We start from the raw sequence: 17,473 nt of genomic DNA, 5'->3' as shown, positions 1-17,473 counted from the left end.
AGAGGGTAAGTGTTTTTTTTATTTTATGAGGCTGATGGAGAGGCACTGACTGGGGGCTGATGGAGAGGCACTGGGGGGCCGCTAGTGAGAGGCACTGGGGGCTGATGGAGTGGCACTGGGGGCTGGTGAGTGGCACTGGGGGCTGATGGAGAGGCTACTTGGGGCTGCTATGAGGCTACTGGGGGCTGGTGAGTGGCACTGGGGGCTGATGGAGAGGCTACTGGGGGGCTGCTATGAGGCTACTGGGGTCTGCTATAAGGCTACTGGGGTCTGCTATAATGCTACTCTGGGCTGCTATGAGGCTACTGGGGGCTGCTATGAAGCATGGGGCTCTTATCTGAGGTCTGATTGGGGGTCATTCATATTGGGGTCTGAGCTGAGGTGTGATCTGAGGTCTTATTGGGGTCCTATTAACATTGGGGATCTTATTTGGGCTGTTAGCTGAGGTCTGATTGGTGGTCTGACCTGAGGTGTAATGAAAAATTTTTTTTTTACGGAGCAGCTTGGAGAAAAAAGGCCTCACAGTCTTCCACACTCCTTCTGCCCAGCCAAGCCAGCACCCCTGAGGCTAAGCCAGCCAGCACCCGAGGCCAAGCCTGCAAAGCACCCCTGAGGCTAAGCCAGCCAGCATCCCTGAAGCCAAGCCTGCCAGCACCCCGAGGCCATTCCAGCCAGCACCCCTGAGGCTAAGCCAGCCAGCACCCGAGGCCAAGCCTGCCAGCCCCCCTGAGGCTAAGCCAGCCAGCACCCCTGAGGCCAAGCCTGCCAGCACCCCTGATGCCAAGCCTGCCAGCGCCCCTGATGCCAAGCCTGCCAGCGCCCCTGATGCCAAGCCTGCCAGCACCCCTGAGGCTAAACCAGCCAGTTTTTTTAGGTCATGAATCGGGAGCCGATCAGCTGTAAGAAGAGGCTGCGGCTAGCCCATGTGACATCACGTTCATTGGTCACATGACCTGGGTGCAGCTCAGTCCCATTCAAGTGAATGAGGCAGAGCCATGATACTAAGCACAGCCGCTATCAAACGTACGGCGCTGCGTACGGTAAGCTGTGAGCAGGCCGCGGCGTTCACCAGACGATAGGTCCTCAACATGTAAATCCCAGAGAACCTCTTTCATTTAGCATTGTATAGCGGCATTTTTTGGGTGACATATGGCAGTATTATAATGGCTGAAGCTGGTATTATTTGAGAAGAGTATGGCGGCATTACAGTATACCCCCGATATGAAAATATCATTTTGAAAATCAAACAGATGAGAAGACATAAATCCATATTAACTTTGCTTGACTGGAATGATAAGGGTTAAATTTGGACTTTCTGCAACTCCAGTTTCCCAAGCCTATGCCCTCCTGCTTGTACATGAAGCCTTCCAGCCGGGCCACCATGTCCACAGCCCACCCGCATCCCCCAGCTCACACATGACCGTATCCACCGTGCAGAACGTTCTAGAACTGTCATTCCTTCCGCATCTCTCATTGGCTCTTCACTCCGCCAATCATCATGACGTCCTTAGTTTCGCGACAGCTCCCGCCCCATTGCTACTGCGGATCCACGCCTCTCTTTCTGCTTCCTCCGCAGTCATTGGCGGAGCCGCTGAGTGACGTCACTGGGTCGCTGTCGCTGCCGGAGGAAGAGTGTGGCCGGTACGGCGACTTGTGTGCGGTGAGGCTTGTTGACGGGTGGCCACCCGAGACTGACCGGGTGTAATCTCGTATAGTGGGTAACCGGGCATCATGTGGCTGGGGATGGCATTATGTAGAATGAATGGACTCGGCAGCCATGATGAGGGAGGCCTGGGGCTGTGTGTGCGGATACCGTGTGACAAAACTGGTGTAAAGGAGAAATGCCCATAGCAACCAATCAGAACCCACGCTTTATTTATCACGGCTTCTTTGGAAAATGAAAGGTGGACACTGATTGGTTGATAAATCCCCCCTATAGTATCTGTGTTGTGTAATCGCCTACATAGTGCGGTACTGGTGCTTCATCATCCAGATCACACACTGCCCCAGGGTAAGAGCCAGAAAGTCCAGTATGACTGACCCAGTCACTCCGTCTGTCTGTCTTCTCATATATCTATCAATCTATGAATGGATGACGGCCACGCATACGCAGTGCGCTCTCGTTCACTTTGGAGGCCCCATTCTAGAGATAGGTGCGGGTCCCAGATTTGCGCCGGTACATTGCAAATGCGAAATCTGTGGCATAAATTTACACACTGTGGATTTAAATTAGCGAAAACGGGGCCCAGGAAAGAGTGAGCTCCATATCCAATAGTCCCATATTGAATAATGGAGCAGCAGAACACATCCGACCAGCTACGCTCTACATTTCGGGGAGCCCTGCGGGTTACGGGGCCCCTGTTCTCGTGATCGTGGAGCCCCACTGATCTAATAATTGCCCCCTATCCTGTGGATAGGGCATAACGTGAAATGACCAGAATACCCCTTCAATGAAATCAATAAGGGTGAATTCACTCATAACTGTCATGTAAATGGAGCTTGCAGAAATCCGTGTACTGGCGGCAGGAACAACCTGCTGAGATGAATGGAACGGGTTTTCAGTTGCAGAAATGTCTGTAAGAAATCTGCCGTGTAGCCGGGATATTGAGCTTGAGCTGCGCTGGTACTGTGAGCGCAAGAGACTCCGAATATAATACAGCACTTAGGCTGGTTTCACACGAACGTGTGTGATACGTGGCCGTATTGCGGCCCGCAAATTGCGAGCCGCAATACACTGCCACAGTTCCGTGTGCAGTCCGCATCACTGATGCGGACCCGTTCACTTCAATGGGTACGCAAATACGGAATTGCGGAACGGCCGCACGGAACGGGACCCCTCGGAAGCACTACGGAGTGCTTCCGTGGGGTTACGTCCCGTACTTCCGTTCCGCAAAAAGATAGAACATGTCCTATCTTTTTGCGGAACGAGCGGATCGCGGACCCATTAAAGTGAATGGGTTCGCGATCCGATGCGGCTGACCTACGGCCGGCGATCGTGCATTGCGGCCCGCAGCACGGGTCACACACGTTTGTGTGAACTCGGCCTTAGGCTGGTTTCACATGGGCGTTGCGGAAAAATGTGAGATTTTTTTTTCCCTGCGAGTTTTGCACGCGCATGAGAAAAATCGGCATGTTTGGTACCCAGACCCGAACCTGGACTTCTTCACAGAAGTTTGGGTTTTGGCTAGGTGTTGTGTAGATTTTATTATTTTCCCTTATAACATGGTTATAAGGGAAAATAATAGCATTCTGAATACAGAATGCTTAGTAAGATAGGGATGGAGGGGTTAAAAAAAAAATAAAAAAATAAACTCACCTCATCCACTTGTTCGCACTGCCCGGCTCGTCGTCTTTCTTCTTCTTTGATGACCTGGGAGGAAAAGGACCTTTGGTGACATCACTGCGCTTATCACATGGTTCATCACCATGGTGACGGATCATGTGATGGACCATGTGATGAGCGCAGTGATGTCATCAAAGGTCCCTTTCCTCCCATGTCCTCAAAGAAGGAGGAAGAGAAGCCGGGCAGTGCGAACAAGTGGATGAGGTGAGTTTAGTTATTATTATTTTTTTTTAACCCCTCCATCTCTATTTTACTTAGCATTCTGTATTAACGATGCTATTATTTTCCCTTATAACCATGTTATAAGGGAAAATAATAAAGATCGGGTCCCGATCGTCTCCTAGCAACCATGCGTGAAAATCACACCGCATCCGCACTTGCTTGCGGATGCTTGCGATTTTCACGCAGCCCCATTCACTTCTATGGGGCCTGCGTTGCGTGAAAAACGCACAATATAGAGCATGCTGCGATTTTCACACAACGCACAAGTGATGCGTGAAAATCACCGCTCATCTGCACAGCCCCATAGAAATGAATGGGTCCGGATTCAGTGCGGGTGCAATGCATTCACCTCACGCAGTGCACGCGCGCGGAAATCTCGCCCGTGTGAAAGGGGCCTTAGGTTTTTCAGCAGAAACTACAGTTTTTTTTATTTTATTTTTTCTGCTGGTGTTTCCACTTTTCCAGTTTTTCCAGTGTGTTGTAATCCACAGAACCCACTTGGCATTAATGTGGGAAGTCACTCCCTTGAATGGCGATCTGCCAATAATATGTGTGTGAGTCAGACTGAAATGACATGATGTTAACGCAAGGCACGTGCTAATGTATTGTGATTGCCCATATTGCTTCCTTTGCTGGCTTTATTCATTTTTCTATCACATTATACACGGCTCGTATACAGTGGTTATGACCACCCCAAAAATCCATCAGTGTTCGTGCTTGCACACTATAGGAAAAAGCGCTGGCCTCTCTGGAGGCTGGACCATGGAAGCGCACATAGACACGCATGTGCACTAGATCCCATACACGTCGTTTCAGTGCTGTAGCAGTCCTCTGATTGGCCGATCAGCTGTCTGAAGGAGGCGGTGCTCCACACAAGCACTACTTCCTCCTTATTACACGGCCCGTCGCCCCCCTTTGCAGCAGCAGCATAGTTTAATTACAAGTAATCGCTCCATTCTTGTAATGACACTACACTTCTGAGACGATGGGCAGTGTAATGAAGAGGAAGTAACACTTGCATGGAGTGCCGCCTTCTCTTTAAACAGCTGATTGGCAGGACTGTTGGGTGACAGACCCCTGCCATTTAGAAATTCATGACCTATCCTAAGGATAGGTCATCAGTATAAACAGGCTGCACAACCCCTTTAAAAGGAACCTGTCACCTAAAAAAACGCCCCCCCAAACCGCCAGCATTACCTTAAAGGGTTTCTACCACCACATTTTGACCTAATTAGCTGTCAGACACTAGCGATCTGCTAGTGTCTGCTCTACCTAACCATGCTATTGTAATCCCTTTCTGAGCAGCGGTTACCCTAAAAAACGTAGTTTTATTGGTATGCTAATGAGCCTCTAGGTGCTATGGGGGCGTCTTTTCAGCACCTAGAGGCTCCGTCCACTCACCATTTATGCCGCCCAGCGCGCTCCAGCCCGCCCCTCTCCTCTAGATTGACAGACTACTTCTTTGCATCTGGGCCGAATTCTCGCGCCTGCGCCGTGTGCTTCTGTATTCGGCGCAGGCGCAGTGACTATCTCCCTGCGCCGGCATCTTCACTGCGCCTGCGCCGAATACAGAAACACACGGCGCAGGCGCGAGTGGGCTGTCAATCTAGAGGAGAGGGGTGGGCTGGAGCGTGCTGGGCGGCAGAAATGGTGAGTGGACGGAGCCTCTAGGTGCTGAAAAGACGCCCCCATAGCACCTAGAGGCTCATTAGCATAGCAATAAAACTATGTTTTTTAGGGTAACCGCTGCAGAGAAAGGGATTACAATAGCATGGTTAGGTACAGCAGACACTAGCAGATCGCTAGTGTCTGACAGCTAAATAGGTGAAAATGTGGTGGTAGAAACCCTTTAGGAACATACAGCTGGCTATTTTAAAGATCCTTTTCTTCCTCCGGCCAGATGCACCAAAATCTTGAAAAATGAACTTTAATCCCCTGTACGCGCTATGTAACAGCAGAGTTTGATGTCAAGGGGGCAGCGGCCTCCTCGCTTCAAGTCAGGATAACCACGCCCCCTTTCCCTGCCTCTTACCCGTCCTCCCTTCACTGTGATTGACATCCTGCTGTGAGGCTAGGATCGTGCAAGTCTCGCGCATGTGCGGTGCGCTCCTTGTCACTGCGCTATCCAGTCTCTGGCTCCCGCACTCAGCTGGCCGCTTATCTCCCTCTGCGCATGCGCCGGGCGCGCACACGATGGAAAAGCCCGGCGCACGCGCAGAGAGAGGAGAGATTTTGGTGCATCTGGCCGGAGGAAGAAAAGGATCTTTAGGAACGTACTGCTCGCTACTTTAAGGTAATGCTGGCGGTTTGGGAGGCTTTTTTTCAGGTGGCAGGTTCCCTTTAACTTTCATATACATTTAGAAATGTTAATCATAAATATATTTTATGTATCAATCTAAGGGTACTTTCACACTAGCATTTTTCTTTTCCGGTATTGAGTTCTGTCCTAGGGGCTCAATACCGAATGGAGAGCATTCCGTTCAGTATGCATCAGGATGTCTTCAGTTCAGTCCCTCTTACGTTTTTTGGCCGGAGAAAATACCACCGTTTTCTCGCCGGCCAAAAATCCTGAACACTTGCCGGAATGCCGGATCCAGCATTAATTTCCATTGAAATGTAAGTGTTCTGGCAAAACTGATCCGGTTTTCCGGTCTGCGCATGCGTAGACCTTTAAAAATGCAGAAAAAAAAAGAATATAGCGGATCCGTTTTTCCACATGACACCGGAGAGACGGATCCGTCTGACAAATGCCATCCGTTTGCGTCCGGATTGCCGGAATCCTGTGCCGCAAGTGTGAAAGTACCCTAAGGCCCTTATTTATCAAAAACAGTGAAAGGCCTCATGCACACGACAGTTGTTTTTCTCTGCCTCCATTCCGTTTTTTTTAGGGTGGGGACCCATTCATTTCAAAGGGTCAGCAAAAAAATGCTGATAGTTCATCCGTTTGTGTTCCGCGTCCATTGTCCGTGTTTCCCTTCAGCAAAAAAAATAGTGCATGTCCTACTTTTTTCACATTTGCGGACAAGGATAGGCATTTATTACAAGGGATCTGTGGAAAAAAACGGATTCCGCATCCGTTTTTTGGGGCGGACGCACAATTTGCGGATGCAAAAAACAACTGTCGTGTGCATGAGGCCAAAAGCAGGGTGTTATACTCACTAGTTCTCCCCTTTCCTGTGTTCTCACCTGTCCTTATACTATAAACAGGGATACACAGGGTATTCTAGTGGTGATAGATGATCAGTTCTCTCCTCTCCTGTGTTCTCCCCTGTCCTTATACTATAAACAGGGATACACAGGGTGTTCTAGTGGTGATAGATGATCAGTTCTCCCCTCTACTGTGTTCTCCCCTGTCCTTATACTATAAACAGGGATACACAGGGTGTTCTAGTGGTGATAATCAGTTCTCCCCTGTCCTTATACTGTAAACAGGGATACACAGGGTGTTCTAGTGGTGATAGATGATCAATTCTCACCTCTCCTGTGTTCTCCCCTGTCCTTATACTATAAACAGGGATACACAGGGTGTTCTAGTGGTGATAGATGATCAGTTCTCTCCTCTCCTGTGTTCTCCCCTGTCCTTATACTATAAACAGGGATACACAGGGTGTTCTAGTGGTGATAGATGATCAATTCTCACCTCTCCTGTGTTCTCCCCTGTCCTTATACTATAAACAGGGATACACAGGGTGTTCTAGTGGTGATAGATGATCAGTTCTCTCCTCTCCTGTGTTCTCCCCTGTCCTTATACTATAAACAGGGATACACAGGGTGTTCTAGTGGTGATAGATGATCAATTCTCACCTCTCCTGTGTTCTCCCCTGTCCTTATACTATAAACAGGGATACACAGGGTGTTCTAGTGGTGATAGATGATCAGTTCTCTCCTCTCCTGTGTTCTCCCCTGTCCTTATACTATAAACAGGGATACACAGGGTGTTTTAGTGGTGATAATCAGTTCTCCCCTGTCCTTATACTGTAAACAGGGATACACAGGGTGTTCTAGTGGTGATAGATGATCAATTCTCACCTCTCCTGTGTTCTCCCCTGTCCTTATACTATAAACAGGGATACACAGGGTGTTTTAGTGGTGATAATCAGTTCTCCCCTGTCCTCATACTGTAAACAGGGATACACAGGGTGTTCTAGTGGTGATAGATGATCAATTCTCACCTCTCCTGTGTTCTCCCCTGTCCTTATACTATAAACAGGGATACACAGGGTGTTCTAGTGGTGATAGATGATCAGTTCTCTCCTCTCCTGTGTTCTCTCCTTCCTTATACTAGGTATCTTCATTCTGGTCCAAGGCCCTTAGTAACAATGCTTGAACCTGTGCTGCACATGCTCAGTAGTGAAGACCAGAGGAAGTTCACCATGTCTGCAGCCATCTCAGAACTGCTAGACAGAACAGGAAGACGGCACTAAAGGGGTTATTCAGGAATCAGTAACTTTTCACAGGAGTCCGCAGCCTACCTCTGTATGGATAGAATCATAATTGCCCACTCCTGTGTGCCGACTCCCGTCTGTCCATCTTCTGGTTTGTGGCTTGTTTAATTTGTTCTCTGCATGGCCATGATCATCTGCTCTGCTGCAGCCAATAACTGGCTTCAGTGGGGAAGTATTTCTTGTGGACACGTCACTGCTGAATCCAATCATTAGTTGCAGCAGAGCAGAGGATCTTGCCAGAGAGGAAGTAACCGAGCCACGGAAAAGAAGATAGACATGTGGGAGGCAGTGTGCAGGACCAGAGCTGCAAGGAGAAGGTAAGTACAGTATGAAGCGTCCCATGGAGGAGGCTGGCTATGGACACCTGCGAAAATATATATCTACAGGGTGGGCCATTTATATGGATACACCTTAATAAAATGGGAATGGTTGGTGATATTAACTTCCTGTTTGTGGCACATTAGTATATGTGAGGGGGGAAACTTTTCAAGGTGGGTGGTGATCATGGTGGCCATTTTGAAGTCGGCCATTTTGAATCCAACTTTAGTTTTTTCAATAGGAAGAGGGTCATTTGACACATCAAACTTATTGGGAATTTCACAAGAAAAACAATGGTGTGCTTGGTTTTAACGTAACTTTATTCTTTCATGAGTTATTTACAAGTTTCTGACCACTTACAAAATGTGTTCAATGTGCTGCCCATTGTGTTGGATTGTCAATGCAACCCTCTTCTCCCACTCTTCACACACTGATAGCAACACCGCAGGAGAAATGCTAGCACAGGCTTCCAGTATCCGTAGTTTCAGGTGCTGCACATCTCGTATCATCTGAAGGCAATCGTCTATGCTGTGAAGATACGAGATGTGCAGCACCTGAAACTACGGATACTGGAAGCCTGTGCTAGCTGTTCTCCTGCGGTGTTGCTATCAGTGTGTGAAGAGTGGGAGAAGAGGGTTGCATTGACAATCCAACACAATGGGCAGCACATTGAACACATTTTATAAGTGGTCAGAAACTTGTAAATAACTCATGAAAAAATAAAGTTATGTTAAAACCAAGCACACCGTTGTTTTTCTTGTGAAATTCCCAATAAGTTTGATGTGTCACATGACCCTCTTCCTATTGAAAAAACAAAAGTTGGATTCAAAATGGCCGACTTCAAAATGGCCACCATGGTCACCACCCATCTTGAAAAGTTTCCCCCCTCACATATACTAATGTGCCACAAACAGGAAGTTAATATCACCAACCATTCCCATTGTATTAAGGTGTATCCATATAAATGGCCCACCCTGTATATATAAAAGAAAAAAATTCCATGGCAAGAAGCTGTCCCATTCACTTCAGTGGGAAGGATTCTTCCTATTCAAGTGTATGGGAACAAGCCATTCCATAGAAATGAATGGGACGGCTTGTAATTGCACCTGCTCACCGCTGCGCTGTCGACGGTAAACAATGAAAGGAAGGTTGCGCTGGCAAGGCGTGCGACTTCTCTTCAACCAACTGGTCAGCGGGTGTAGGACCCCAGAAAACCCCTTTTAAGATCTATCTAAGTAGCCCGATTACTTACATGATGGTAAGAAAAATCCCAATGTTACCATTTTACTACAAGAAATGTGTTATTAGTAAATTATTGGCCATTTATGAAGGATATATATATATTATATATATATATATATATACACTATATGGGTGAGGGACGAAAATTTTATTTCTAACAAAACTCAAGATTATTGTACACAAAAAATGCAAATAACGAACACTGAAACTAGATATTTCTGAATGGGGTACCGTAAGTATGTGTGGTTAGGTGGTTGACTGGTTTATGAAAATGCATCTGAAATAACGTATAAATCTCCATCTCTGGGGTCCGCTGCCATCTCAAAAATGAGACTTCTGACTCACGTGAAGGGAGAGATGGATGTGCATGCGCTTCTCGCTGTTCACTTCTATAAGACTTCAGAAAATAGGCAAGTAATCATTTTCAGCTATTTTTGAAGGTTGCATAGAAGTGAATAGAGAAAGCCATACATACGTGGCCACCTCTCCCTTCACGCTGCCCTGTTCTTGATATGAGAGTGGGACCCTCAACCTAGGGGACATTTATGACATATCCTGTGGAGATGACAATTCACCCGTTATAATTTTCCAGTGTCAGAAGTGGGAATTCCAGACATTAAAGCACCCTACCACCAATCGCTAACCTGAGGAAAAGTAAATGAATCCGAGCCTCTTCTAGTCAAAGATGGGACTTTGGTATATCGCACCCCTGCCAGTGCCAGCTTCTGACATGGTGGGAAATCATAACCATATCGCACCCCTGCCAGTGCCAGCTTCTGACATGGTGGGAAATGATAACCATATTGCACCCCTGCCAGTGCCAGCTTCTGACATGGTGGGAAATCATAACCATATTGCACCCCTGCCAGTGCCAGCTTCTTACATGGTGAGAAATGATAACCATATCGCACCCCTGCCAGTGCCAGCTTCTGACATGGTGGGAAATGATAACCATATTGCACCCCTGCCAGTGCCAGCTTCTGACATGGTGGGAAATCATAACCATATTGCACCCATGCCAGTGCCAGCTTCTGACATGGTGGGAAATGATAACCATATCGCACCCCTGCCAGTGCCAGCTTCTGACATGGTGGGAAATGATAACCATATCGCACCCCTGCCAGTGCCAGCTTCTGACATGGTGGGAAATGATAACCATATTGCACCCCTGCCAGTGCCAGCTTCTGACATGGTGGGAAATGATAACCATATCGCACCCCTGCCAGTGCCAGCTTCTGACATGGTGGGAAATGATAACCATATCGCACCCCTGCCAGTGCCAGCTTCTGACATGGTGGGAAATGATAACCATATCGCACCCCTGCCAGTGCCAGCTTCTGACATGGTGGGAATCAAAAACCATATCGCAACCCTGCCAGTGCCAGCTTCTGACATGGTGGGAAATGATAACAATACAGAATTCTGTAGAACATGGTGGAGTAGTGGCGCCCGGCTTCCTCCTGGTAACCCTCTAGTAGCTGGTGATTTACTATTACCACTGTTACTTTTTTTAAGTAGATGTTTGTTTCCTGTTTCAGATTTAGCGGAGATGGCGGACGCGGTCCCTAACAGCGCTCCTCAGGGAGGAGTTGTGGTGAGTAGTTATCACATGTTTTCTGACCTTCTAGCCGGTGACTGGTGTCTCCTGACATATCTGCTTTAGGGTACTTTCACACTAGCGTTTTTCTTTTCCGGCATAGAGTTCCGTCACAGGGGCTCTATACCGGAAAAGAACTGATCAGGTATATCCCCATGCATTCTGAATGGAGAGTAATCCGTTCAGGATGCATCAGGATCCGTCTGTCCTCATGACAAGCGGAGAGACGGATCCGTTCTTGCAATGCATTTGTGAGACGGATCCGGATCCGTCACAGCCAGATCAGCGTCACAGCCAGATCAGCGGATCCGGTGGGCAGTTCCGACGACGCAACTGCCCGCCGGATCACACTGCTGCAAGTGTGAAAGTAGCCGTAATAAAATCTTGCCTTTCCCTCATATAACAATTCTGGAGCATCTTCCTGTTACTCTGTTGTGTCATTCAGTGCTCCAGACTAAAATAAAATATCAAGGAGCCATTGGCAAATGAAATTTTTAGTCACTAAATTTAAAATGCATACAATTATGGTATAATATATAAAAAAAAGATGTCTTACCTTGTAACTAACTTTTATTATACCATGATTGTATGCATTTTAAATTTAGCGACTAAAAATTTGTCTGTCCTTTTGATTCGTTCTAACCCCATCAATCTTGAGGCTCAGTGTCCTTCATTAGACACCCTCATTGTTTCTCCATTAAAGCCCCCACATGGCTACTGTAGTGTTCTTAAAAACTTGGACGCTTCGGAGCATGAGGTTTCCTAGGCTATAGCCCACACAGTTAAAGGGGTCGTGCAATAATTTCTATGAATTTTCAGACATGCAGATTCACCTTGCTGATCATGCTTCCTTGATCCCTAGGTGCTGGGACTTGGCTCATTCGCTTCCAGGCCTACGCTGCTTGTCTTGGGTTTCTCTATTAAAACTTTTATCTTGATGCCGCTGCAGCCAATCACTGGCCACAGTGGAGATCTGCTCCCCTTGCATCACATGACCATTTAACATAATGCAAGGGAAGCAGTGGTCAGTTATTGCCTGTAATGGCGTCAAACAGGACGTTTTTATGAAGGGACTCAAGACAAGCAACCGGGGCTCCGGAGCAAACGAGCCGGGACCCAGCACTGGGGATCAGGTAAGTATGATCACAAACAAAGGTCCTGCCAGTCTCAGAAATTTGTGTATACAAACCCTTTAAGGCTACTTTCACACTGGCGTTTCTAGGTCTGCTTGTGAGATCCGTTTCAGGGCTCTCATTAGCGGCCAAAAACGGATCGGTTCAGCCCTAATGGATTCTGAATGGCTAAGAATCCACTCAGAATGCATCAGTTTGGCTCCGTTCCGCCTCCATTCCGCTCTGGAGGCGGACACCAAAACGCTGCTTGCAGCGTTTTGATGTCCGTCTGACGATGCAGAGCCAAACGGATCCGTCCTGACTTACAATGTAAGTTAATGGAGGTGGATACCTTTTCATTGACACAATCTGGTGCAATTGAAAACGGATCCATCCCCCATTGACTTTCAATGTAAGTCAGGACGGATCCGTTTTGACTTTGTTCATGATAATGCAAACGGATACAAGCGTTTGCGTTATCGGTGCAGATCCGTCTGTGCAGATACAATACGGATCCGCACCAAACGCATATGTGAAAGTAGCCTAAGGAGTTAATTTTTTTTAAGGGGGTTTCAAACCAATATTCTTCTATATGTGACACAGAATGGGTCAAAATAAACTGCACTCTTTAAAAGGCCATCAGTAGGCATCACGTGTTGACGGGATCAGCATGACAGTGGGCTGGGGACACCGTTTTTTATATATAATATATATATATATATATATATATATATATATATAATATTTTTTTTTTAATCTACATTTATAAAAAATATAATACTTCAGGAGCTTTACTCTTTTTATTCTCAACACCTCTGCCTGTCAGTGAATGAAAACCTTTGTTTGCTCTCAGAGGGAGGAAAGATCGCCCATATTCTGGTGCTGCTCACTGTGTAACTGTGGCCGGACATGGACATTCAGTCTGTGGATGTCAACCTTGAAGGTTTCCATTCAATGCCAGCAAGCAGCCTCCCCCCGCAGCGCTTTCCCGCTGTCCCACAGGGGTCCTCCTAACTTCCTACACTCTACTTTTGTGACTTATGTGACCAAGGTCCGGAGCAACTGAAACGTCATAAAGACTCAGAGTCACAATATTGGCATCTCTCCGTTATTACTTCTGTACCCATTGGAGGAGATGTCAGAATAAAAGAACTTTAATTTGCATGATAACCTTGAGTGTGCGGTGGTTTTTCTCTTACTTCTATTTAACCGTATCATATCCACTCCACTGAAGCACCTCACAGACTGGAGTGCAAACCTAACAATCTACTACCATGTAAATGTGAACAGAGCCCGGATGAATGGATCATTGACGTCTGGAGGGTGGGGGACGTAATGTGATTGGGTTGGCTGTTATGTTTTCTGACCTTTGGTTGCCATAATCTCAGTAAATGGAAATGGTTAATTAAAGCTCATTAAATATTAACTCTCCTTACATTCCAGCGCTGGTAGATAATTAAAGATAATGCTGAGTAGCTGCACTCGCTGTATGGCCTCTTCCGTATCTCTCATCTGCAGTCCCTGTTTCCAGGCCTCCTATTAGGCTGGTGTCACACCTGTGCTGCCGGTTGCCGGCCCCATTAAAGGTGTTATTTCATCTGCGCTCTTCACTAGGCTTCCACCGCCACCGGTCTCCTCTTCCTCTATCTGTCAGGGGCGGTACCGTCAGGCTTGATTGACACTACAGGAAAGCCGCTCTCTGGTGATATCGTCGGGCTGCCTGCTTGTACGAGCGTGCCCCCAATGCTGCTGTTAGCAGTGTCCAATAGCAGCTTCGTCAGTAAGGATCCTCCGCCCCGGCCATGTTAAGAGTGAGGGGTCAGAACAGGAAAAAAGAGGGTTAGTCAGCACCTCCCAGTGCGCAGGTGCACGCCGCCATGGCAAAGACCTAGAGGAAAAAAAAGGGAGACAATGCGGCAGCACTCTGCAAATCAGACAAAGTACAACAATGCTTACAAAAATTATGGTGCTAATACTGCGCTTATTTATAAAAGCGAGATGCTTGGTCAATGCATTTTGTACAAAACCATCTAAGCCCGTATGCCAAACGTCAAGGCGATCTCTGTTACACGGGTCCTAACACTAAATACTACCTGTTATGCGCCATAATGACCGCCATAAAATTCAGGGAGTGTTGGACCCACATGCATGTTGGATCCACTCTGCCTTTTTCCGTTTTTTGTGCCAAAATGGCCTCCATTACAAGGGATGCAGGTACCAACATGCATGCTGAGCCCACTCTATACCCTTCCTGGTGCTAGACAGCTTCCAATGAATGTAGTGAGAGCAGGCCACAGCTTTATACTGAAAATAATTAAAATCAGCCTATGGGGCAGACAGGCTAATCAGGAGTGCACGACTCGCTGGAGTGCCACATCTCCAGCATTGTAAATCTGCAAAAAAAGAGGGTTAGTCAGCACCTCCCAGTGCGCAGGTGCACGCCGCCATGGCAAAGACCTAGAGGAAAAAAAGGAGACAATGCGGCAGCACTCTGCAAATCAGACAAAGTACAACAATGCTTACAAAAATTATGGTGCTAATACTGCGCCTATTTATAAAAGCGAGATGCTTGGTCAATGCATTTTGTACAAAACCTGATTAGCCTGTCTGCCCCATAGGCTGATTTTAATTATTTTCAGTATAAGGCCTCTTTCACACGGCCGGTTTTTTTTCCCGTTTACTGGCCGTTTTTTGCGGTCCGTATACGGTCCGTATACGGAACCATTGATTTCAATGGGTCCGCAAAAAAAACGGAATGTACTCCGTATGCATTCCGTTTCCGTTTTTCCGTTCCGTTTTAACATAGAACATGTCCTATATTTGGCCGCAAATCACGTTCCGTGGCTCCATTAAAGTCTATGGGTCCGCAAAAAAACGGAATGCATACGGAAGTGCATCCGTATGTCTTCCGTATCCGTTCCGTTTTTTGCGGATCCATCTATTGAAAATGTTATGCCCAGCCCAATTTTTTCTATGAAATTACTGTATACTGAATTTGCCATACGGAAAAACGGAACGGAAAAACGGAACGGAAACGGAAACACAACGGAAACAAAAAACGGAACAACGGATCCATTTAAAACGGACCGCAAAACACTGAAAAAGACATACGGTCGTGTGCAATAGGCCTAAAGCTGTGGCCTGCTCTCACTACATTCATTGGAAGCTGTCTAGCACCAGGAAGGGTATAGAGTGGGCTCAGCATGCATGTTGGTACCTGCATCCCTTGTAATAGAGGCCATTTTGGCACAAAAAACGGAAAAAGGCAGAGTGGATCCAACATGCATGTGGGTCCAACACTCCCTGAATTTTATGGCGGTCATTATGGCGCATAACAGGTAGTATTTAGTGTTAGGACCCGTGTAACAGAGATCGCCTTGACGTTTGGCATACGGGCTTAGATGGTTTTGTACAAAATGCATTGACCAAGCATCTCGCTTTTATAAATAGGCGCAGTATTAGCACCATAATTTTTGTAAGCATTGTTGTACTTTGTCTGATTTGCAGAGTGCTGCCGCATTGTCTCCCTTTTTTTTCCTCTGGGTCAGAACGGGAGAGACCGCACATGCACGAATATGCTCGCTCCCGTCTACCTGACCGGCCAGCCAACAAGGAATACCGCACAAGCGCGGCCACCGCTGCCCCTCATGCTTAGCGTCACCCCCTTCTCTCACCTCTTTAGAAAAGTGTCAAACCTTAAAAAGTCGCAAGTTATGGCTTACATACGACATGCGCCATAATTTGTTTTGCTTTTTTTACGCCACAATAGTGGTGTAAAGCCCTTTGTAAAAGTCCCTCTGTGTGTTTCGGTGAACATTTTTTGCATATGAAAAGCTTCTGGTGCCCACGAACTTAGTCATAGGCCCACATTCACCCAATGGAGGAGAGAAGAGTGCCCTATTCACCTGTGTCTGGGTGGCAAATGCCGGCAAATTATTGTTATTATATTTATTTTTTATGGTAAAGTGCAGTAGATTGTACTTTTCTGTACAATCAGCCTCCAAAAAAACCTATACCATGCAGTTTACATTTTCTTTTTTGGATTATGGCCAACCATGTTTTATGGTTACATGACAACGTTCCGTTGTTAGCACCATAATGTTAACCCGCTCCAACCAGGCGATTTTCTGTTTGTCTTTCATTCTCTGCCTTCCTGGAGCCATAACTTTTATAATTTTTCTGTTCACGTAGCCATATTAGGGTTAGATTATTTTTTTTTTCGTGGGACAAGTTTTTTTTTCGATTGGCACCATTTAATATTGCATACAATGTAGTGGGAAAGCTGGAAAAAAAACAAATGGGCTGAAATTGGGTAATAAACACAATTCTGCCACGGTTTTATTGGTTTCATTTTTGCGTTCAGTATAATCAGTATGATTACGGTGATACCACATTTTTATAGGTTATCTTGTGTTTTAATACTTAAAAAAAAAAAAACATTTTTAACTTTGCATCACCATATTCTGAACCCCATAACTTTTTTATATGTATGTCTATGGAGTTGTTAGAGGGTTAATTTTTTGAGGCGCAATCTTTAGTTTTTATTGATACCATTTTGGAGTGTGACTTTTTGATCTCCTATTTATTTGGAGAGGAGAAGCCGTGAAAAATGTTGGCATCTTTAGTTTTTTTCTGTTACAGGATATATAGGTTTATATTTTAATAGTATGGGCATTTTGGGACCTGGTGGTACAAATGATGTTTATTTTTTTATTATAGGGAGAGGGTGGTGATTAGAATTTTTATATATACAGGGATCTCAAGTCTCCCGGAGGTTCAGGGAGTCTCCCGCTATTAGATAGCGGCTCCCTGATACCCGCATGTGAAACAATATATCCCGGAAAGGTTTAGGCTCAGTTCACACCTGAGCGTTTTACAGCGCGTTCCTACGCGCTGTAAAACGCCCAACAAGGAGAAACCAATGCTTCCCTATGGGAATGGTTCTCACCTGGGCGTTTTACAGCGCGTACGATCGCGCTGTAAAACGCCCGACGCTCACACAAGTACAGGAGCGTTTTTTTGGGCGCTTGTCGCGCGTTCCCGTACATAGACTTTCGGGAACGCGCGACACTGTGTGTACACTTGTCTCTGTATGCGCGCTTGTAAACGCCCGTACAATCGCGCATACAGAGCGCTCCTTTCAGAACGCTCAGGTGTCAACTGAGCCTGACTGATAGCAGAGCAGAGAGATAAG

General features: G+C 46.5%; 1 protein-coding gene across 1 annotated transcript in view; it reads left to right on the top strand.

The window, feature by feature from the left end:
* The first annotated feature begins 1,540 nt into the window (after positions 1 to 1,540).
* Positions 1,541 to 17,473, top strand: part of TMEM33 (transmembrane protein 33) — a 34,869-nt gene continuing 18,936 nt past the window's right edge. The window contains exons 1-2 of the mRNA XM_040418929.1: positions 1,541 to 1,660; positions 11,109 to 11,164. Of these exons, the coding sequence (XP_040274863.1) occupies positions 11,120 to 11,164 (45 nt within the window). The 5' untranslated portion in view covers positions 1,541 to 1,660; positions 11,109 to 11,119. The remainder of the gene's footprint in view (positions 1,661 to 11,108; positions 11,165 to 17,473) is intronic.

The sequence above is a fragment of the Bufo bufo genome, chromosome 2 (genome assembly GCF_905171765.1).
Source record: "Bufo bufo chromosome 2, aBufBuf1.1, whole genome shotgun sequence".
Taxonomy (NCBI): Eukaryota; Metazoa; Chordata; class Amphibia; order Anura; family Bufonidae; genus Bufo; species Bufo bufo.
This window is presented reverse-complemented; position numbering and strand designations above follow the sequence as displayed.